This window comes from Pavona decussata, unplaced genomic scaffold (assembly GCF_977016875.1).
Source record: "Pavona decussata unplaced genomic scaffold, jaPavDecu1.1 SCAFFOLD_348, whole genome shotgun sequence".
Taxonomy (NCBI): domain Eukaryota; kingdom Metazoa; phylum Cnidaria; class Anthozoa; order Scleractinia; family Agariciidae; genus Pavona; species Pavona decussata.
The window spans coordinates 238,537-260,127 of NW_028145732.1; the positions used below are offsets into that span (position 1 = coordinate 238,537).

General features: G+C 40.2%; 1 protein-coding gene across 1 annotated transcript; it reads left to right on the forward strand.

Moving 5' to 3' along the window:
• The first annotated feature begins 416 nt into the window (after positions 1-416).
• Positions 417-20,225, forward strand: LOC146453143 (uncharacterized). Its single transcript, XM_085097015.1, has 21 exons — positions 417-579; positions 1,820-1,900; positions 2,429-2,603; positions 2,969-3,209; positions 4,295-4,550; positions 5,292-5,537; positions 5,886-6,252; positions 7,389-7,618; positions 7,992-8,198; positions 8,680-8,802; positions 10,016-10,162; positions 10,638-10,872; positions 11,830-12,003; positions 12,633-12,819; positions 13,294-13,367; positions 13,937-14,067; positions 14,721-14,918; positions 16,157-16,432; positions 17,587-17,763; positions 18,559-18,831; positions 19,339-20,225. The coding sequence occupies exons 1-21, from the start codon at positions 519-521 to the stop codon at positions 19,686-19,688; spliced, it is 4,209 nt and encodes a 1,402-aa protein (XP_084953141.1). The 5' UTR covers positions 417-518; the 3' UTR covers positions 19,689-20,225.
• Positions 20,226-21,591: the final 1,366 nt, after the last annotated feature.

Consider the following 21,591-nt stretch of genomic DNA (forward strand, 5'->3'; position numbering starts at 1 on the left):
TTAACGTAATGAATCCTGTAACAAAGAAAACATTGTACAAACCTTTCTTTTTCTTAAAATGAAAAACAATACAGGAAATAGCCCTGACTCACGTTTCAATCATTGTGATTCTTTGGCTGTGGAATGGAACTGTTTTGATACCGTTCCAGTAATCGCCTTACATACTTCTCCCCTCCCCCTCCCCCGTAGTGACAGTTTTGAGTCTAACCATTGGCGTTTGTGGGTGAAATCCGTTAGTGTGACCATTCGAATGAAAGCTACTGAGCTGTACTTTCCTGTGGTGCCATTCCTGTTCTTGAATTTTTGACGAGTAAAATTGTTTTCTCGTGTTTTCTTTCAATTAATTTTTTGGACGCTAGGTTTATATGTGACGTGACCCGGCTCTCACCTTTCAGAATTTCGACACATAATCACTTCCTGTCACAGACGCGCTGAAAAGGAACATACGAAAGGAGTGAAACAAACAACGGCAAATCAGTGTCAGATCAGACACTGTACGAAGCGCACTGGCTGGAATCATGAACCCTCGCGAGTGCTTACTTGTCGCTTTTTTCGCGACATGTATCTTGTATGCTTTTGGTAAGTATGTTGTTTGCTCTTTCTCGTGATTAGAGCATTAAGATCATGATCATGACGACACTAGCGAAAAATGTAATGAGTTATATTCTCTACCTAGTGTATATTTTCATTTTCGATAAAGTAGTGTAATTTAAGCTGGCAAACAAGGTGAAACGTTGCTTCTGTTTCTGTGACTAGGAATCAGGGTGATGGCTCTCATTGTCATTATCATCTGATTGCTTCAATAACCTGTCTACTGCTACCCATACCATCTCATTGCTTCCCAAAATATCGGTCTATATTTAATTAGCTAAACTGGTTCGGAATCATTTTAAGACTGAGCTGAGGCATACATGTTTCACAAGCGAGTAGAAAAGCGACGATTGCATTTCAAAGTAAAGAAAAGGCAAGGGCTGGCGAGCGGCTAAAATCACGTATCCTTCGACCCAGTAATTTGAGCTCATCTTCCTGGTGCGCAAAGACCAATCAGAGAGCGAGGGAAGAAGAAAAGAGTCTGAAAGAGTTTAGAAACCGGGCGTAAAGGGTCACCAATTCTTTCCGACTGTTTCCTCATAATTACCGGTCCTTTTGTAAAAGAATAAAGGGAGCTAATATGTCTTCAGCTTTGGGCACTTTATCTACGCGTGATAAGAGAGGTTTCGCGCGCGGATTCTGCGGTCCACATCGGACGCTTTTCATGTTTGTCACGAAAACTTATCCTTTGCATTCTCTGCTATTGAAATTATCTCTTTTTGGAAACATAGACTAGAGACAGAATAGAAATTGGGAAATCACAATAAATACATTAGCAATCTTTACAGTTTTTACTGAACTGGAGTTCTAATGTACGAGGTCGACTTAGAGTTAGTGTTTATAAAATCGTGTTTTTGATGGACAGGAACGCAAGCAACATTCACACACATGGTTATATCCAAATTGATTGGTTACGATTTGAGAAGTGGAAGGATCTGAGGAGGGACGAAAAAACAACAGCTTTACTCCACCCAATTTTTGATGGGGGGGGGGGGGGGGGTTACATTAGGGGTAAGTAAGCGCTCTACCGACTACCGTGCGACATTCCTTCGTGTCTCAATAGATAACGATGAAAATGAATATCACGTGAAAATGAACTAACTGAAGCAGCTTCAGCACTTGATTCAATAATTCATTAATCACAACACTGATAAAAGGAATTATACTCTGTTATACCAATAAATGAGTAATAGCCCTTACTGTTTATTTTGCAACTTTTATTTATTAGCTGTGGACGATGAAATCCAAGTTATCAGTAACAGTGACCTGGATGATATACACATTGATAACTTGAATTCTCTTCAGTTTGGTGAGTACAGACAAGAGGGACCATGTAAGGCCATGTCCAACCTAACCCCATCCGGTTCATCGAGATCGAAAGAACTGGTATTGCGGACAGTTTCTTGATAGAGACAAGAGTCTATGTGTTCCTCGGTAATTCCTTAATTTCCACCGTTTCGACACGACTACAACTTACAAATGCGAGTCTTGATGCAACTTTGTTCGCATCTTCAACGCAATTTTTCTCACGCAAGGCAGTGACTTCAAATGGCAGGTTTAAACCAGCTGCGATTTCAGTGTGATATTAATATATGTTTTCTGAGAGATATCGCATCGCACTGAAGTTGCCGCTAGTTTACACAACTAACTTGCAACTTGATCGCGACAAAAGTGGCAAAAAAAAAAAAAAAAAAAAACTGCATGTGCGCGGTCATAATAAACTGTATTTGTTAGCTTTGATTTGAATGATCTCAATTAAGGGTTATTTCATATTTTTTGGGGGGGATTTGAAGATTGACTCCAGAAATGTTTCTGATTATGTTTTTGTTTTCACCAGCCGAACAAGAAGAGAAGGTTTCTGCATTTGAATCTGATATCCCAAGTCACAAAGCGGCACGAGTTCGACGTCAGACTGTCTTCATGGGCGGGTCTAACAAGGTCCAGGGTCTCACGGCCAAACAGGACTGCAATGGGATTCTCTTGCAGTGGGACAGACTGCCCTTGCCTTTCAGGTAAACAGTCTGACAGTAAATACTCTGAGACAATCTGTGGGATGTGGTTACATCCTTGACCTTCCTTTCGTCAACTGCTTTTATTTGAATAGCGTCACCTGACAAGGACTACCGTGTTCAGCATAACGAACAACACCACAGAAAAAGTACTGCTTAGTAGCTCTTAATTGAATGGTCGCACTTTAGGGTTTCGTCTACGGACTCAATAGTTAGAACCACCTTGTACAGCAAAATGAATAGCGCCACAGGAAAGTACTGCTCAGTAGCTTTCATTTGAATGGTCGTACTGATGCCAAAGTGTTGAAAACTTTAAAATTAGTCTTCAATTTTCAAAATTGCTATTTTAACTCGTTTTTCTATTCCAGCCCAGACAAACGCTCAGTGAACGAGGAGTTCAAGTATTATAACATCTACCGAAGCACATCTTATTTTGACAATGTGTCCGGTATGCGGCCGTTTGTGTCTGGAAGGCTGGACAAGACTTTACAGAGCCCAGGAAGAAACAACTTCAAGGATTTATATCCCCCGCTTAACAGAGCACTGTACTATGCTGTGACGGCAGTGAACGGCGAAGGACAGGAAGACAAAGACGTGGACGTCAGAAAGGTACGCTTTTAGAAAGCTTTCTTGCCTTCTGTAGGAAAGTAAAAGAAGAGGATGAACAGCAACACGTTTCTTGAGGCAATTCGAAATTCAAACTAAAAAGCATATCGATGTTTCATCAACAATGTATCGGGTTTTTCCCAACTGATACTACTGCCATCCAGACCTTTTGGCAGCATTTGAAGGACTTGTCCAAATATTTTGAACAGACCCAACGAAAAGAAATGCACTGTCTCTACTGTCAGTATGTGAAAGGGGTACCATTTTCTATGATATGAAAAAAAATTACCTTTGCTGTCAAATATAGTATATACGCTACCTTGGATACACTCTCCGCATGAAACTTTCTTGAGTACAACCTCCACCCCATCCCCCTCTTCCGCCCCGGGCCAGGCCGGGTTAGACGCTAGGATTTGTCGGCTCTATATTTATCCGGCCCAAAACTAGATCAGAGTGCGAATCGTACGTGTTTTTTGACATCAAAATGCATCCAGGAATCGTGCTCCGATTCTGTAGAGGAAGCCGTCCTTTACTCATTCTCGCCTCACTTCTTCAGGGTGTAAAGGATGTGGACGATTTATTAGAAGGAAAACCATAATGGTTATGTTTCGAAACATTTCTGGATTAGAATTGGCACAGTTTGTGTTCGCTGTTTATCAGTGTGCCTCCCTCTGTTCAGCAAATCATTTTCATGGGAGCCACACCCTCGTAGGAAGGGGGACTCTCATAATGACAGGGGTGATCTCGGAAATTTTGAAAAGAGCCCCTGAGAGGTACCAAAATTATTTTTATGGGCGTGGTCTGAACAATGTTTCACCCCTAAGAGGTACCAAATCAGTTGACCGACATTAACTACTTGTCATATTTTTCGGCTCAATTTAGCACTCTAAGCGATACCAAACCAAGAATTTTAACCCCTTAAAAGTACGACGAACACCTCCCTCAGTTTTATATGGGAGTATCTCCCTCCACCCCCGGGAGCCACACACACACAAAAAAACAGTATCCCCATTGACGGAAACTTGTTCTAATATCAAAGATTTTGGAGACTAACTTGTAATCTTTGTCTTCCATTTTTTCCTCTGCAGGTTGTTTTTGTGGGATCAATGCAAAAGTCTGGTCCTTTATTTAAAATCGTTCCAGGTTTCCTCAGTGACCGCGGCAAGACTTTACATCACAGTACCGCGTATAATCCGCGACGCAACGAATATCTTGTCACGTTTGATTTAGACGTTGATAATGATTGGCTTCCAGATCACGTATATGCCATGAGGCTCGATACTTTAGGAGGGATAGTGGACAAAAAGATGCTGAATTACACTGCGAATATCAACCAAAAAGCAGGTATTCTCCAAACGCAAGGGCATCATCCTTTTCCTGACATGAGCCTCGAGGCTCAAACCTGAACACAAATATCACCAAGGCAAATTTTAGATTTTACGATTCAAACCGAAAGTAGAGTGTGTGCATGGGGGTGCTCGATTCTCAGATACCAGTTTATAATATAATACTAATAGCCGTTTATTCACAAATCCAAGTGAAAAGGAGTTAAATGAGGTTTTCCCTTTCTAGTTTATCTCCTGATTAGTTAATTAAAATTTAAGCTATTTCCCAGCTACCACGGGGAAAAGCGGCCAACATCGAGTAGAAGTCGTGCAGACCTTCCACATTTTTTAAATTTAAACAGTAATTGTAATTGTCTTTCCACTGCTCGTCTTTAAGATCATAGACATCATAACATCCAATGCCGTATTTTGCTGTCTGTTCTTTAATCCCAGCGAAGTTCGTTATGGCAATTAATATTTCCCATTAAAAGAAACATCACTCGAATGCGATGTTCTTCTAGGGATCCTTCCTCTGCATGCCGAAAAAACTTAACATTACCTTTACGACACCAAACGAGGAAACCATTGTGTATGAAAGTCGTGACCTCGTGAAATTGCGCGAGTTTGGCACCGTTTCATTTAGCCACAAGTTTTTTCTCAGGAAGACACTTTAAGTAACGCTTGGTAAGTAAAGGATAGTGATGGAGTCCTTGGGCAGTTTTATCATCCACTCTAATTGATTTTCTGATTTCCTTTCCAGGAAACCAAGGCTGGCCAAGTGTTGCTTACAACGTCAAGGCTAATGAATACTTGATAATTTTCCAGTTTCGTAGTGGTGTCATGCAATACTTTTCCAACAAATACATCATTATCGGCCAAAGAGTGCAGAGTAGTCAGACAGAGAGAGCAGCCGGTCCGACCCTGTTTATAAAGGCTAACGGGGAGAGAGGCCCCACTGACTGGATTGATGCAACAGATCCTGTGTTAAAGTACAACAGCCTCACAGGTAAAAAGTCACGTAACAGGAGAAAATGAACCTTACTCATGTATCATTTAACCTAAGCAATTATAAACACTATTAACCACTTATGATTATGTACAAATTTAATTTCTTTTAGAGCCGTTAGTTGTCCCTTAAGAAGACAAGTTATAATAGCTGGAATATTAGTCCCAAAAAATTTGCTCTTTGCCGTAGCCTCAGTCCCGTAACCACTTTGGTTTTTTACTCGTAAAGTGTCGTCTGGCACATGCATTTGTTCTACGAGAGATCCGACAACGTCAAGTATTCAGAACAGTTTATTTGTCCGTCGTGTGGTAATTACAAACTAACGTAAGCCATGTTATTTATTTCAAGGTGGGTATGTGGCTGCGGTGGTTATGCACGGAGGCCGAAAGGAGGTAGCAGGAATATTTGTTGACCTCAGAGGAAAGGTTTTAAAAGCTGAAGCAATATGCAACTTCAAAGGAAGCGCATATGAGCCAAATATCTTCGTTGACACCAAGAGAAACGAATTCTACTTCACCTGCACAGTCGAGAGTGGCGGCATTGCAAACGCGGACTTCAATTTACGGTCTGGTTTGTATATGATAGTTTTGACTAAGAGAAACGCTTTTGGTGAACATGCGTCGAACACAGAGACCACCAAAACAAAGAATTTCGTTGGTTACACGAACAAGACGTTTGCAAGGACTGGTGGGTACTACAATGAGCTGACTGACAGGTATGTTATCCCGGATGAAGGTATCTTCCCTATATTTTATCAGCAACCGAGACTGTAATTTGTTCCCTTCTTCTAGCAATAATTGAAAAATAGCCGACAAGGCGTTAAAATCATCGGTGGAAATTAATACTGATATCGATTTCAAATGATTTTTCTGTAAAGTGACAAACTTTATCAAAAAAGCACTATCGTCATCTCGATTAAAAGCTTACATTTAACAATTATTCCACGAACGCGCACTGGGTATAAGATGATAGATAACCAACGAGGCGCGTAGCGCCGAGTTAGCTATCATCATTTCATATCCCGCAAGCGTGAGTGGAATAATTGTTTCGTTAAAAACAATCAAGAAGTATTGGTAGATCTTGCTGATTTCACTTTGAAAAAACAACCAGAAGGCAATTTAATGGTCGTTATTTCTCAGGCATGTTTTAATGGCTAATATACCATGGCCGCTAAACCAATCAAATCCCTGGAATTGCATTGTACAATGATCCAGTTTTTAATAAAAGATGACACAGTCAATAAGGCGCATATTGCGTCGAGTTGGCCATAATCATCTCATATCGAACAAGCGCGAGTGGAATAATTGTTTTATGAATAATACCAAGTTAATATTGCTAGTTGCAGCTGATTTCATTTTGCAAGGACGACTAAATTTAAAGGGACTGTGTCACCCAGGGCGCATGCGCGTGTTGATGAGAAGCCCTTTGAATTCATTGGCCCAACTTTTTCAAATACCGTCGGGGAGTTCGGGAAGCTGTTTTCACTGATCTGTGTGTATCGCGTCACTTCATCTTCTTCCGAAAGTTAGCTGAATTTTTTATTTACAAACTTTCTTTAGTAATTACAGAAGCTGCTTGTTGCAATATTTTGAAAGATTTTGCAATGGCGGAAAACTAAATATCCGGCGACGAGTTGTATGCGAATTAGTCTCAACCGGACTCTACTGCGCGTGTGCCCCAGCTGACATAGTTCTTTTAATGGCCGCACTTTCTCGGATCATATCCCATGGTAGCCAACCAATCAAAACTCTGGAACTGCACTATACAATGATCCAATTTTTTGATGTAAGGTGGTATACCAGAGTAATGTGTTAGCGATGATTCAAGCCCTTTGATGTCTGTACCTTACAGATTGGTCATGTACTGGGAAGACTCAGACAACGGAAGACACTTCTTAACAACGGCCTCCGTTTTAGTGACTCGCAAGCGTTACATCCGGGACGTTAAACCATATAGTTGCTTGTCAACAAAGCAAGTGAAAACGCCGGTAGCGGTCTACTTTCCGATAAATCACAACCATTACCTTTTGTGGCAAGAGCCAGCACGAACTTCTTGGGCAATCGGAGGAGAACTCCTTCAAGGTGAGTCTCGCCTCAGTCTCCGTCTCTCAGAGTGTCGGCTGTAAATAACTAACAGAGCTTTTTCAGGCAAAAGCATCCATTGAGAGGAGCGAAATCTTGAAGATAACACGGTTCAGTTTCAAAAAAATATCCGTTTTGTTGGATGACAGAGGAAAATCACGTTCGTTGTCAATATAATTACAATACCTGGGATCAATGGATCAACCAGCCTAATGCCAAGTGACAAGTGTAGGAAACACAAAAAAAGGTCAAAATTTTCTTTGTAATAAGCCTGGGAATATTTACAGAAACTCCCACTTCCATTAAGTTCTCTATAAAAACTGTGTTCAGGCTAAAACCTTTGCTTTCTTGGTTGTAATTTTTTGCCTCTCAGGTAACTTGCAACTTGCATCTGGCAGAGAACAAAAGAATCCTACCGTACTGTATAACAGCAGGCTTCGAGGAGCGTTTGTCACGTGGCAAGAAGGTGGTGTGGTGTTGGCTCATCAGATTACCATGGCAACGCGGCCGCTGTGCAGCCCTCTTTGCACCTCGCAGCAGACATGCGCAATACAAGATACTTGTGTCCCAAATACTAGAGGTACACCTGTCAACAAAAGATAAATGAACGTCATATCTGATCCACATCTGCGCTAAGCTTTAGCTAGTGTTGTTTTATTGCTATCAAACTCACTAACCCACGGGGTATTCGCCTTTTGGACTGCGCAATCCTATCCAATATACATGGAGCAGGTGCATTTGTTTGTCAGATAAATAGACTTTTATCTTGAAGCAAACCGTGTTGAATTTGAAGCCAAAGTGCGAAGATAAGAACTTATATATCAACAATATTCACTCCCAAGTTCATAAAACGAAGCCGCAGAAAAAAAAAATTTCTTAGTTTATTTGTCAACATGTTACTGTGCATACCGTGCGCAAGCAAACTGTGAGCTGTTGGGGGTGGAAAGTCGGCTAAATTTGTTCTCTTCTTCTTGTTTGGTTCGTTATTCCTGCAAAAGCCTCTTTCAGGGGAGGATAATTAAGTTTATAATCTTATTAAGATGTGATATTCTCGTGTCTAGATTCCTGTACAATAAACAAGGGAGGGTGCAGTCACGTGTGCTCCTCTTCAGGACACTGGAAAGTTGAATGTTCTTGTCCAAGGAACATGCAACTTAAGAAAGACGGCAAAACCTGTCAGGCCGGTGAGTAGGAGTAAAGAGCTTAGTATATTGTATTATGCCGGGACATATCTCCTCTAGCCTCGCGTAGCAGGCTAACTAAGTAAAGAAAAAACGCACAAGGCCCTACTAAAACTTTTGCTATACAGACTACATCTGCCCGAATTAAACACTGCTGCTATCACTATCCAAAAAAACATCAGTTTCTCTTATGAGGGTATTGTTGCAGAGGTACTGAACAATTTTATGAAAGAGTACCCTATAGGTGACTTTTCTTGGCACTGATATTGAAGTTGAGAATGATGCATTATTCAGTAATGACACCGGCAAACTCGGAAAAAGAAATTCCGAGTGCTCCTATCAGGAGTCGAACCTAAGACCTTCCGATTGCTAGTTCGGTTGCTCTACCACTGAGCTATAGGAGTCTCGTGGGAGCTAAGGTCATTAAACAAGGTTCATGGGACAAACATCCTGCATTCTGCTAGGATTGGATTGATATCGACGTTGTTCCTTGAAGGCCCTATTTTCGCACAGAGACTGGTTGGCACGGGGACTTCTTTTGACGTTTGTCTAATGTTTGAGAAAATGGCTGAAAAAACAAGGGATTAGCCGTTTCCGAGTTGCTTTGAACCTCATTATGAAAGCGAGGCAAAGTGCAAAGTTTTTATAATGATAATTAGTTTTCATTCTTATGCAAACAAAACTAATTTTCATATGAAAGGTTTTGCACTTAGCCTCGCTTTCATAGTGAGGTTCACAGCAACTCGGAAATGGCCTATTAGTTTCTTACTTTTCTTTGAAACGTCAATGACCTGCGCAAAAGACGAATTGGTGCTCAACCGATTTTTTTGTTTACCTCCAGTAATGCTTGGCTAGAGTTGGTTCACTTTTACTAACGTAAGTAGTGGGATAATTTTTTTCGTTAAAGCGTTTGGCTCAAAAACTAAATACAAAACGAAGTTCGTACATCATAACCAGTCTCTGTGCCGCTTATTTTGGAGTAATTTCAATTTAAGACTTATGAATTATTAATGAGTTTTTGAAGTACTATATAATCTGTAGCAAATGACTCTGGCGTTTTTGGATGAAAATAGCGAGTGACACGGGCTTTTTGTTGAACGTAATCTGGGACTGAGATGGGCTCTGGCAATACGATTTTAAACATTAATGCCATGTGTGACATTTGTCTGGAGAGATGGCCATGTTACAGTGCACTCGTTTTTCTCACTCTTCCCAGACCCTCCATGCCATGGTATGACACCTATCAAGAACCCGTCGACTGGAGCCGATTATTTCTGTGGAAGAGGCGCACCACAGAACGTGTGTCCTGTGAACTCATATTGTCATATTTCACCTGTTGACGCGTTTGCGAAATGCTGTCCATGTAAGTAATTTCTCGGTACCACAAAATTGTTTCCTTTTTTACCTGTTAAGATTAACATATCTAATCTTTTTTGCATCTACTCTTCTGATGAATTAATAAATATTAGTATAATTATATCTTCTTAGGGGGGTGGTTTATTGCTTGCAATCTTAAACAAAACTATTTACACCGTATTTTTGACGAACCGTAGGCATCAAACAGCCGGCTGTTTTGCCGTTAATAACTTATAGAGTACGTTTTCGTATTTGTCAGGATTTTTCCGCCGTGAATCCGCCATAAACAGTACTGACATGTTTTTGCTGCCTGATAGTATCGGATCCGTGAAATCGGTGATAACAAGGCTACTAAGTTCGAAAGTAACTAGGCTCGCTACTTCAACAACTTGACGGTCTATGGAGGATCAATAGCGAAGTCCAATGAGGAGTTTGAATAGCTTATTACTCAATAACGCATTTATTTTGGTTTCATTTAACAGCTCCTCTACCAAGCTACTCTGTGATTGTAGCCACCCCGACTTCAATATGGCAGCTATTTATGGACACAAAACAAGACCAAGCCACTTTCAGGAAGCTGCAGATCGGCCATAGTTCTATGCTTGTTGCATTGGATTACAACCCGGTAGATAAACGCGTGTATTGGAGTGACGTGCAAGCTAATAAAATAAATCGCATGTCTGTCAGCGGTGTTGGGGGAGTAGACACGTTATTTTGGTAAGGTTATACCTTAATATTGATGCCATATCATTCTGATTTTTGCTATCCTTTCATTGTCCGTAGATGTTTTATCCAAGCGGTCCCTGGACACTGTCCGTAAATTCTTTTCCTTGTAGTAGTATTAAGCGGAAAATTTTTGATGATCAAATGATTTGAACAAACCGTTCGCTAACTGAAAAAGTGCAGTCCGCTCTCAACCTAGGTTAGGGTCACGGTTCTTCTTCTTGCAAAATGGCAGGAACCGTGTTTTGCTGTCACTTATTGGATTTGAGTGTCCGACGTCAATTCTTAGATAGCCCTTTGGATCCAGACAATCCGGCATTTTAACCCTTAGATAATTTAGTTGAGGTTTTATTTTTATATTAATTTAATTACTCTAACACCGATGTAAGGCGCATTGTCTATTATAAATTATTATTATTATTATTATTATTATTATGCGCAGTAAAACTATCTGTATGCACAGTGTCAGAAAGAACACAGGGCGCATAGCGTAACCTGTGAGCCAAGCGAAACTTAAAATCAATAAATCAATAAAATATATCAATAAAAAAATCAATAAACTAATTAGTAATAATATTTTTTCCTTTTTCTTTGTGCAGTTTTTTTGTCTTTTTTTTCGCAATCGAATATTTAAAAAAAATGATTACTGAAATTTTGCTTGAAAATGTTATCTTTTTTTAATCGAAATGAATTGTAAATGGGTTTTTAATAGCTCTTTTTTATATACTTTTAACTTGTAAATAGCAATTTGTGAGGAATATTTTAATAAAGAATTCTTATTTATTATTAATTTATTATTATTATTATTATTATTATTATTATTATTATTCAAATACGAGCTTTTGGAAATTACACTTTTTAGCATTACTGTATGTGTGTTTAAAAACAAGGATCGATTGATTGTTGTTCTATAAAGTGAACTTAATATTGGTGTGATATTGGCCAATACAGGGCCAGTGTTGGTGTGGTGGATGGGCTGACAATTGATAATGAAGATGATTACATTTACTGGACAGACGTAACTAACCAGAACATTCAGCGCGCAAACTCAGATGGAGGAAACCGCAGAACAATACTCTCAGGCTTGGATAAACCCAGGGCTATTATCCTTTATAAACCCAGAAGGTTTGTTAAATCTCTCTCTTTAACCTTTTAGCTTCTATGTATGTGTAGAATCAAAAAAAAAAAGTTTTCAGTTCCGTTACATAGAAAAATTTGAGTGCCGGGTGGGAATCGAGCCCGGATGCTCTAACGGGCCAATGACTGGGACCAACACTTATCAGCACTGAGACACACGTACCATCCCCGTGGTATGGCCAATACCGTACGCATGCGCACAACCATATCACCCGGGCAGTGGCAGCCATGGACAGCTGTTTCGCCCTTATTGGGGCTCATCAGCATGGCATAGCCGTCTGGTCAAGAAGCGGGAGTAAACCTGCGCATCGAATGACTGGGAGACTGGTGACGAGCTTGGTCACTCATCAGGTTCTCACGTGACCCCCGCCTGCGCATTGCTACTGAAGATCAGCAATATTGAAAGCAGCAGCAAGTGTCCTGGACAAAAAGCTTTTTCCTTTGAAGTTTTTGTCTCTGAACGCAACTTTGCTGCTCTTAAAGTCAAAGCTTTTCAATTGTAGCTTCTCAGTTTAATTTTTACCAGAATAAAATATCGGATGCTTTCTGTTTTTAACGTCGGGTCCTACTGGCAGTGATAGAACTAAAATTCTCTCTATCTTTTGTATTGGCTCCAGGGTAATGTACTGGACAGACTGGGGAACAATACCAGAGATTCAAAGGGCCAACCTTGATGGAAGCAACCAGAGAACCATAGTTCGAGGACAGTTAAAATGGCCGAATGGATTAGTCATCGACGCAGCTTCACAAAAACTCTTTTGGGCAGACGCTGGTCTTGATAAAATAGAAACTTCGAATTTATTGGTAAAACCGCGTCTCACTTAATGGCTTGAAATGCAATAAATATTATCATCGCTCCAAGGATTTTTAGACGGAATTACGTGCCTATCTTATCCAGAAAGCTTCGTAGTCGTGCTAAAACTTTGGTAACATGGATTTTGTTTAATATTAGTTCGTTACAAGGAAGATGCTCATTTATCTGACCATTAGGACTGAAGCATTTATTTTTCGTGACCGCTGTTCGTTTGGCTTTCAGAATCGATTTTTCCTTCTAGTGTTTCTTTTATATTAATATATTAAATTTCAAAACTACGGCATTGCCGTATCTTAATTATTTGTTTAGGAATACCAAGTTTTATTTGCAAGAATCGTAAAACAAAGCTTGAGATAGCGTGTCTGTTCGGCTTCGAACAGCGTCTCCCATAATAGCTAAAATAGCGCAGCTCTTTCTTTCTAATGTTTTTACCCGATGTGTTAAGCCTTGTCTTTTGCCTGCAGGGTCACAGACGTCGTGTACTGCTTAGTGCTCCACATGTGCACCATCCATTTTCTCTCGCCATCCTAAATGACAGGTAATTACTGAAAGAGTTGCTGTAGTGATAACTCATTACGACAGCTAATTGAATTCTGGGTGCACCCAATAGGTTTTTTTTATATTCTGGCAGGCATTTTTTTTCGAAAATTATACGAACGATTTATTGAAAAATGGAAAAAGGAACTTTGTAATCTTTTTTTCATTCTTATAGTCAAACTAGATTCAACTATATGTCATGCGGATGACATGGAGGCCAGTTAAAGGTTGCATTGTTACTGCTGAAATGGAAGTTTTATTATAAACAGATTTTTCTCTTTACTCGTCCTTCTGTTATGCTGTTTGTTTCTTAAAGTTTTCTGGTATAAATATTTGAAATTTAATTCTTTGCTTGATGGGAGCTCTTTTTTCTCCAATCCAACCTGTTCCTGGCCAACTTCGACATTTCATGTATGGTAGCTCTTCCAACCAATTCATCTTTGAATTCTTTCTTTGTCGACACTCTTGGCCATATACCGTTTGGTCTGCCTCTTTGTCTTATTCCTTGCGGTGGCTGCAAGAAATGTATTGCAGTTGCTACTATTGCAAATCGTCTTCTGTTTATTTCAGATTGTTCTGGAGTGACTGGGAGACATCCGGAATTCACTCAGTAGACAAAAAAACTGGTAAAGATGTGGTGACTGTAGCCCAGGGTCTTGAGCGACCTACAGGGTTTGTTGTGTTCGAAGCAACGCCACCAGGTTTGTAAATCTTACATGATGACCACTTTCGCAAACGGCAAAGCTATATTCCGCAGCAGTTGAAAAGTAGGTATTTTTAACGCAGAAGATTCCGTCAAGCGTCGCTTGCAGTTTTTTTGGCACGTACACCATATCATAAAGTTAAACGACTATGAGCTTTTAAAATTCATCACTGGATCAGTCTGCAGCATTATTTTGTTGTTATTGTTACTGTTTTCATATGCATTTCTAACAAGTGTTGTAAAATTTATTTCAAATTCAATTCTGTAACTTATTTCGTAACTGACGATGGTTGTTATAACGGCCGACACATGCTTTCAAAATTAAAAAAAAATTGTGCTTTTCTTCTAAATTATAACTTGTTTCCAGCTATCAAGACCATTTCGATGATTGTTTCACTGGCAACATTCGGTTCGATCTCATTTTTAGACGTGCACTCGTCCAAAAGGCATTGAGGAACAAAATAACATGCGATTTACAACATCGTGATCGATAGAGAGAAACGAAGAAAAAAGTGATAGTAACTGACGAATGAAATTACTTCTTGTAACTCTGAGTTTTATTGCGTAGGGGTACACCCCTACCAGCCCTACACATTCTATTCTATTCAATGATACATTTCAGGTAAAAAGGTCCTTTTTTTTCCATCTCAGTTGTTGACAGTGTCCGCTGTCCAGATCCAGGGGACCCGGAATATGGCGTTACTAACCCGTCTCCCCAAGAAGGCGATGATTACCCACAAGGCAGTGTGATACGTTACACGTGTTTTCCTCAGTATGAACTGCATGGACCGGAAACACGCAGGTGTCAGAGTGATGGCCGCTGGAGTGACAAAGCTCCTGAATGCCTTGGTAAGTAGACTGGTTTTCCAAGTTACGTTTTCTCTGTGGCAATAATGACGATCACTTCGCAAAGCTCGCATTTTCCCTGTGTGTGTTCTTTTGTGTCTCGTTAGATTCTTTGCCATTTTCGAGGACCGATAATAAAGCTTGCATTTATATATTTGGCTTCTCTGCTACGTGTGTTTATTCCTTGTGAACGTGTCTCTTCTTTGTTCTCATTAAAGTCAGAAGTTTTATAGCGAGTGCTTTTTAGGTGATCGATTGCTGGCCCAATGCCCTTCACCCGGCTCTTTTTTCCTATTCTGTCTTGTGGCCAACCAGTGATCGTAAAAGTCGTTTTCTTTTTAAAGGGGCACTGTCATGATGATTTTGCTGTATTTTGGTCCAAACTGCTTAAATATTTGACAAAGAACCCTTTTTCTAACATACAATTGCTGTTAGAGCGTCAGAAAAAAAATATTAAGGGATTCATCCGGGGAAGAGCAAGCCACAAAAACTATAATCCGTTTTTAGCGACTTCTCTACAATAAAAAGGAAGAATTTAAAAAAATTGGCCAATTTTTCAAATTGCAATCCATTTCCATCCTAGCCATGCACAGTCAAACATAATTAATACTCGTTTCTTTGAACTAGTAGAGTTATTCTCAACAAAACTGAACCATTATTTTGACGATTCCATCAATTCAGTTTTTTTTCTGCTATTCAAAATAAGACAACAAATAGGTGACGCTGCCCCTTTAACCTCCAAAAATCTCCTGACAGTTTTTATACGAGCCACATCCAGTATCTGCATTCCTTCTTTTAACAGTAGAAGCGTGTTTACTATTGGTTGCAATATGTAACACGTGATTTATAACGGTAAATGAACTGAGTGGAGTGCATTTGGTCTGGAATCATACGCGTGATTTCAAAATCGAATGAGCGCGCAGCGTGAGTTCGATTGAAGCATGATTTCAGACCAAAATTGCACGACACGAAGTTCAATTACCACTTTATTACACCTATTTTGAAATCACAGAGTTTTATCGTCAATATTACATTCTATTTTTGTTACTTCATTTCCATTTTGATGGGCTAAAGAAAGGATGCGATTTTGATAAAAAATGGTGCAATTTAGGAATAAATCGCACTGTTGAGAGCCAATCAGATTGCAAGGATCGCCAGAGATTTCAAAATGGGTGTAATAAAAGATGTTACAGAGAGACGATGTTCCCAGGGTCTTTATTATTTCTCTTTTTTGTCTTCAGCTCCTCCAAGATTCCAGCAGACCCCAAGCAACACAACTGCAGACGAAACAGAAAACGCCATGCTATTATGTTCCACTTCGATCCCGGATACAACGATCACGTGGTATAAAGATGGAAAAGTCGTTTCTGGAGACAACTTTGCTAAAACGAGTAGAGGTCTACTGATTGTGCGAGTGTATCGTGAGGACAGAGGCTGGTATGTATGTAACGCAACGAACAGGGCAGGCACCAGATTGGCCCATGCTTACTTGAATGTTGTGAGGCCGCTTGAGGCAGGTTAGTGATATAACAAATAAAGAAACAAATCGATATCTTTGCGATCGATTGGTAACGTTATAGGCTGCTCTAAACTGCCATCTAATTATCTCTGTCGATAAGGTGCTGGTTAACATCATGACGCTTCGACCCCTTAGTTGCGAATTTATGAGGAAATAACCGCCATGTTTCCCTCTAGAAATGAGCACCTTTACGGACTAGGTGACGCGTGCTTTATATTTTAGGTTGGGGATCATACCTTTAGGAACGAACCATTAATTTAAGGGAGATGAGCTATTTTTTCTGAGGGAATTTTTTTGTGAGTAAATGCTTTGTATAAATGCTTCGCTTGTTTGAAGATAGATCTTTGTGCACGAAAATTTTCCTCACCAAGAACTTGCTTAGGTATTTGCTCAACTTCTTCCTCCACCCCCTCAAAAAGTATAAAAAGTCCCTCCCGCAAGCCTCCCGGGCACTTGTTCAGCGTTGCTATGGCGGGTTATTCAGAAACATTTCGGTCTATGAGTGAAACACAGCCCACAGCTATTGTATTGCGCATACTCAAATGGGTAATTGTTGAACAAAAAGAGCGTTGTACACGGCGTGACTTGACACATATTTTTCCGAATCGAGCCGAATTGTTGAATTGGAGTCGCAGGCGCATCGGATCACCATTCGCACGCGCCATTTCACGTGTCTGACAAATGGTTGCGTGTAAATACCTGCGCTCATTCAAAGGAAGGCTGTTGATCAGTACCTGGATGGCACTGTTCTAAACATTTTCTGAAGAGGAAATAAATACACTAATGTAGTGTTGCAAAAATTACAGAGAGATTTAAGGCTCGACGTTTCGGAGTCATCTTGACTCCATTATCAAGAGAAAAAATCAGTTTGTGAACGCGGATATTTAAATAGGCTAGAGCTGAAAATTGACATATTAATAGATGGTTAAAAAAAAACTTTAGCGCGAATTGAATCAGTTTGCACGTTCAGTTCTGGTTATTTAAGTATCCGCGTTCACAAACTGATTTTTTCTCTTGATAATGGAGTCAAGATGACTCCGAAACGTCGAGCCTTAAATCTCTCTGGAATTTTTGCATGTCTTTGCTTCAGTAAATCCCTTTTAATTAATGTAGTGTTAGTCACTCACAACCTGTTTTCACATAATTTTTTAGATTGCGGCAAACCCACATTGGTAACTCGTGGTAAGATAGTTGGCGGTACAAAGGTGGAGGCGGGTTCCTACCCCTGGCAAGTGAGCTTGTGGAACACAAGATCAAACAAACACTTTTGTGGTGGATCGCTTGTAGCTGAGCGATGGGTAGTGACTGCTGCTCACTGTGTCACCTCAGGTGCGTGAAAGCTTCATCAGAGCCCCGTTAAAAAAAAAAAAACGTTACGTTTTTGTATTCATGTTTAATTATCTCATCTGATTATCTATAAAGAGCTTCCAATCAGTCAATGACTGACAGTAAACAGTAAAAAACAAGCTAAGAGAATCTGAGATGTTAAGGTGGCGTTACAATGTTATTAATAACGTTAATAGGACTGAGTGCAGTCCAATTCGGTCTGTAATCGTACGAGTTGTTAACGAAAAACGACGACTGCGTAGCAGGAGTCAGATCTGTTTAATCACTTGTGTGATTACAAACCGAATCGGACGACACGAAGTCCTGTTACCAAGTAATCATAACCATGACAATTTCCGACAACAAATGGATGTGACAAAGAAAATAATTCGGACACGAGGAAAGAAGAAATCCCCCATTTTGACGGTTGCTATAGAAACTGTAATCTTAATTGTAATTGGTGGATTTGGTGGAGAGTTTTTAATGTGATTGGCTCATAGAACTGTCGGATTACACTATCCGATTACAGCTTTGCAGGATAATTAGCGCACAATAGAGCAGTATTTTGAGCCAATCACATTCAAGGAAATTGGAATGATTCTGACTAAATCGCGAAAGAGAGAAAAAATTAACGAGTTCGGGGAAAAGTACAGATTCAGTAAAAGCGACAAACGTCGACGAGAGAAGTCAAGTGCTCATAAGAATTGGAACGAAAATGAGACTGAACTTTCGATAACTGTCAAAGGATGTCATTGTGGTTTGTCGCTGTTTTTTAACTGTATGTGTATCGTGTTCCAGGTATTGGCTTAAGGCACATCGAGGTTCGTCTTGGGAAATTGTTCACCAACAGACAAGAACGAGGCAGAGAGCAGATCATCCAACCAGACAGAATTGTCATTCACCCCCAGTACTCCTCGGACCACCCTATCGATTATGACTCAGATATAGCTTTGATTCATCTCAGTCGCAGCGCTGTTTACACTGATTATGTCAAACCCATCTGCCTACCACTGCGTAAAAACGACGCTGATAGATTTCTGCTGAGGCCAGGAAACATTGGGGTGATCACAGGTAGGACTTGCTGAGAATAAGAATCGGTGAGGAGTCTACCGTATTCCCTTCCCATCCGAATGTGGCCTCGGAAGGAATCGGCGTCCTTTGGCGTCCTGTCACCCGGGAACCTGGGATGACAGGTTTCTTTTGTTGTTGAATTTCTTCTGAGTATTATCCTCGTTAAACCGAAATAAAAAATCATTCGTTTCCGTATAGCACACAGGTTGATGGCTAATTGTTATGACGGCAAATAAAACTTAACTGCAAAGCTTTTTTTTGAACCATAGTAGAGATTTAAGTTCAGCGTTTACGTTTCCTAAAAATGTCTGGTAAATAGACGAGAATAGTGCAAAATAATCCTGGCCTTTGATCCTAACACCAAACTACTCCACTTCACTTAAAAACGGAAAACAGCAAATGGCAAATGCGGGATAATCGTGGTCACGTGGTCATTTTTGCCGTTTGTCGTAAACATGATGCTAAATCTCTCTTATATTGCATAATAATGACTGGGTCTATCTACAGGTTGGGGAAAAAGAAGAGAAGATGGGCGAGACACACTCAGACGAATGCACGAGGTGAACGTGCCAATTGTAAACCAAACAATTTGTAAGAAAGCACACCGAAGATATGCTGTGACGAGCAACATGTTCTGCGCTGGTCATTACAATGGGACACTTGGGGACGCTTGCCAAGGAGACTCAGGAGGACCGCTGGCCATCGAGAATAGCCTTTCATTTGATGACCAACGCTGGGTGCTCGCGGGCGTCATTTCCTGGGGTGATGGCTGCGGTAGAATAGGAAAGTATGGCGTGTACACCCGGGTATCAGTGTTTGCTCGTTGGATCAACGATCAGATAAACGGGGATGATTAACAGCATCAGAATCTTCGGTCATTTGGCAGACTTTAAAAGCCTATTACAGTAATTCTTGTTCATTTTCTTTTTCTTTTTTCCTTCAAGAATTATACAATTCTCAAGAATTATACAAGGGAACTTGTTTTTTTACTACTTTGATTTTTTAGGGTTAAGCTGTCGGCAGAAACAAAGGAATTTATCATAAAAATGAATCGTAGTACAGTAAATCTACTGGATGTAACATTGTAGTCTAATTAGGAACCAGTCGAACTAGGCAAATTATTCATTTTACCGTGCAATTTTTTGGGTGGTCGAAATTGCGGTTTGTTAGCGCAGAGGCCGTTTGTCAAAGTTTACCACGGTTTAAAAGCGCCGTCTTCGCATTCCTGGCTAGGGGGTCCGACAAATTTAACAGAAATACAGACCAAAAAGTTCAATGAATTAAAAGCTCGTCCGATTAGATTCAAAGAAACAAGGAAACTTATATAATGGAATCTGTAAGCAAGCTCGTTCTACTTCAGTGTTAAAACGACAATAAAAAAGATTAAGACAATATCCTCTACTGCATACTCCAAATCGTTGTTGTCTCGATGGTCATAACGCTCGACTAGCATCTCGGGGGACATGGGTTTGAGTCCCGCCCGGGACAACTTGTTTTTCTTTTTTATGTCAGGTGTGTGTCGAAAGTCATGTTACACAAGTTAGACTGTGAAATGTTCATTTATGTGCTAGCAGAAACATTCCACGATAAAAAAAAAAAAAGATTTTAATGGGAGGGGCTCACGGTTCTGCGCATGTCCATGAATCAAAATACTTTTTCGCCTTTGCTCGTATGACCCAAGTCTGTTTAATTTAATTCGTTTTTTGTGGGCCATTCGGAAGGAAATAGGTAACTCGGGTGGTAATGTTTTCATATGATTGCGTTATTTTGCATGCAAATAACTGTAAACACATCAACCGTGGAATAAATCTTACGGGTCAACGCTAAATTCAATATCGACAATATGAGTACAATCCACTAGCATTTTCTGTGGCTTTTGGTCATCAGTCATTTTTCTTGGACTAATTAGAGAATATAATTACTGAAGTACATGTGAGTGGGATTTTTAAGGCCATGAAGTTGATAAGAAAGAGAAAAAAAGCATTTAGATTTATGCACATGCGCTGAAATGTGAACCCGTCTCGAACCTCTCTCGAACCTTGTTCCCAGGCCATTTCCCTTGTAAATTGGGGAGAGGGTGGGGGTGGGGGTGGCCTTCCAATATAATTTACAAGGGAAAAACCTGGGGACAAGGTTGGAATAGGTTCCTCGCCGGGACTAGGGCCGAAAATAAATTCGACGAACAAATTGACTAGAGCAAAGACGGTGGAGCACGGGTCTGAAAAAGACCTGACATAGCTCTCTTATATTAATCAGTCCGTTTTTAAAGTTCCCCAAATTTTCTAGCCTTGCTTACTGTAAACTTGACCGTCCTTTAAACTGGATGTTACGCACGAGAGAGAAAGAAATTGCTAAATCCTCCGGGAAAACACTGGCTTACGAAAACCCACGGGAAGTATCAAGATGGCGTGTGCATTTTGGGGGGATTTGTCATATATGCTATCACCACGTGTACCCACGTGACCGAGGAAAATAAAAACGGCAAACCAAAAGTTCGGAAGCGCGTGTGTCTCAACAACTCACATATTAAAATGGTATCAAATACAACGCAGTAAGAAAGCTGACATTTTTTACTTTCAATGACCCGAATGTTTTCGCAGTTCATGCATTTTAATTGCATTCGTTACATTCCCAAAAAAACCCTTAAATTTGCCGGTGTGATAATGAGTTCGTTGGATGGAACAAACATAATTCGTAGCCTATAAAAGACTATTTGCACAGTTTTCCCATTCCTTCATCACTAGCTGTAGAATACCAAAC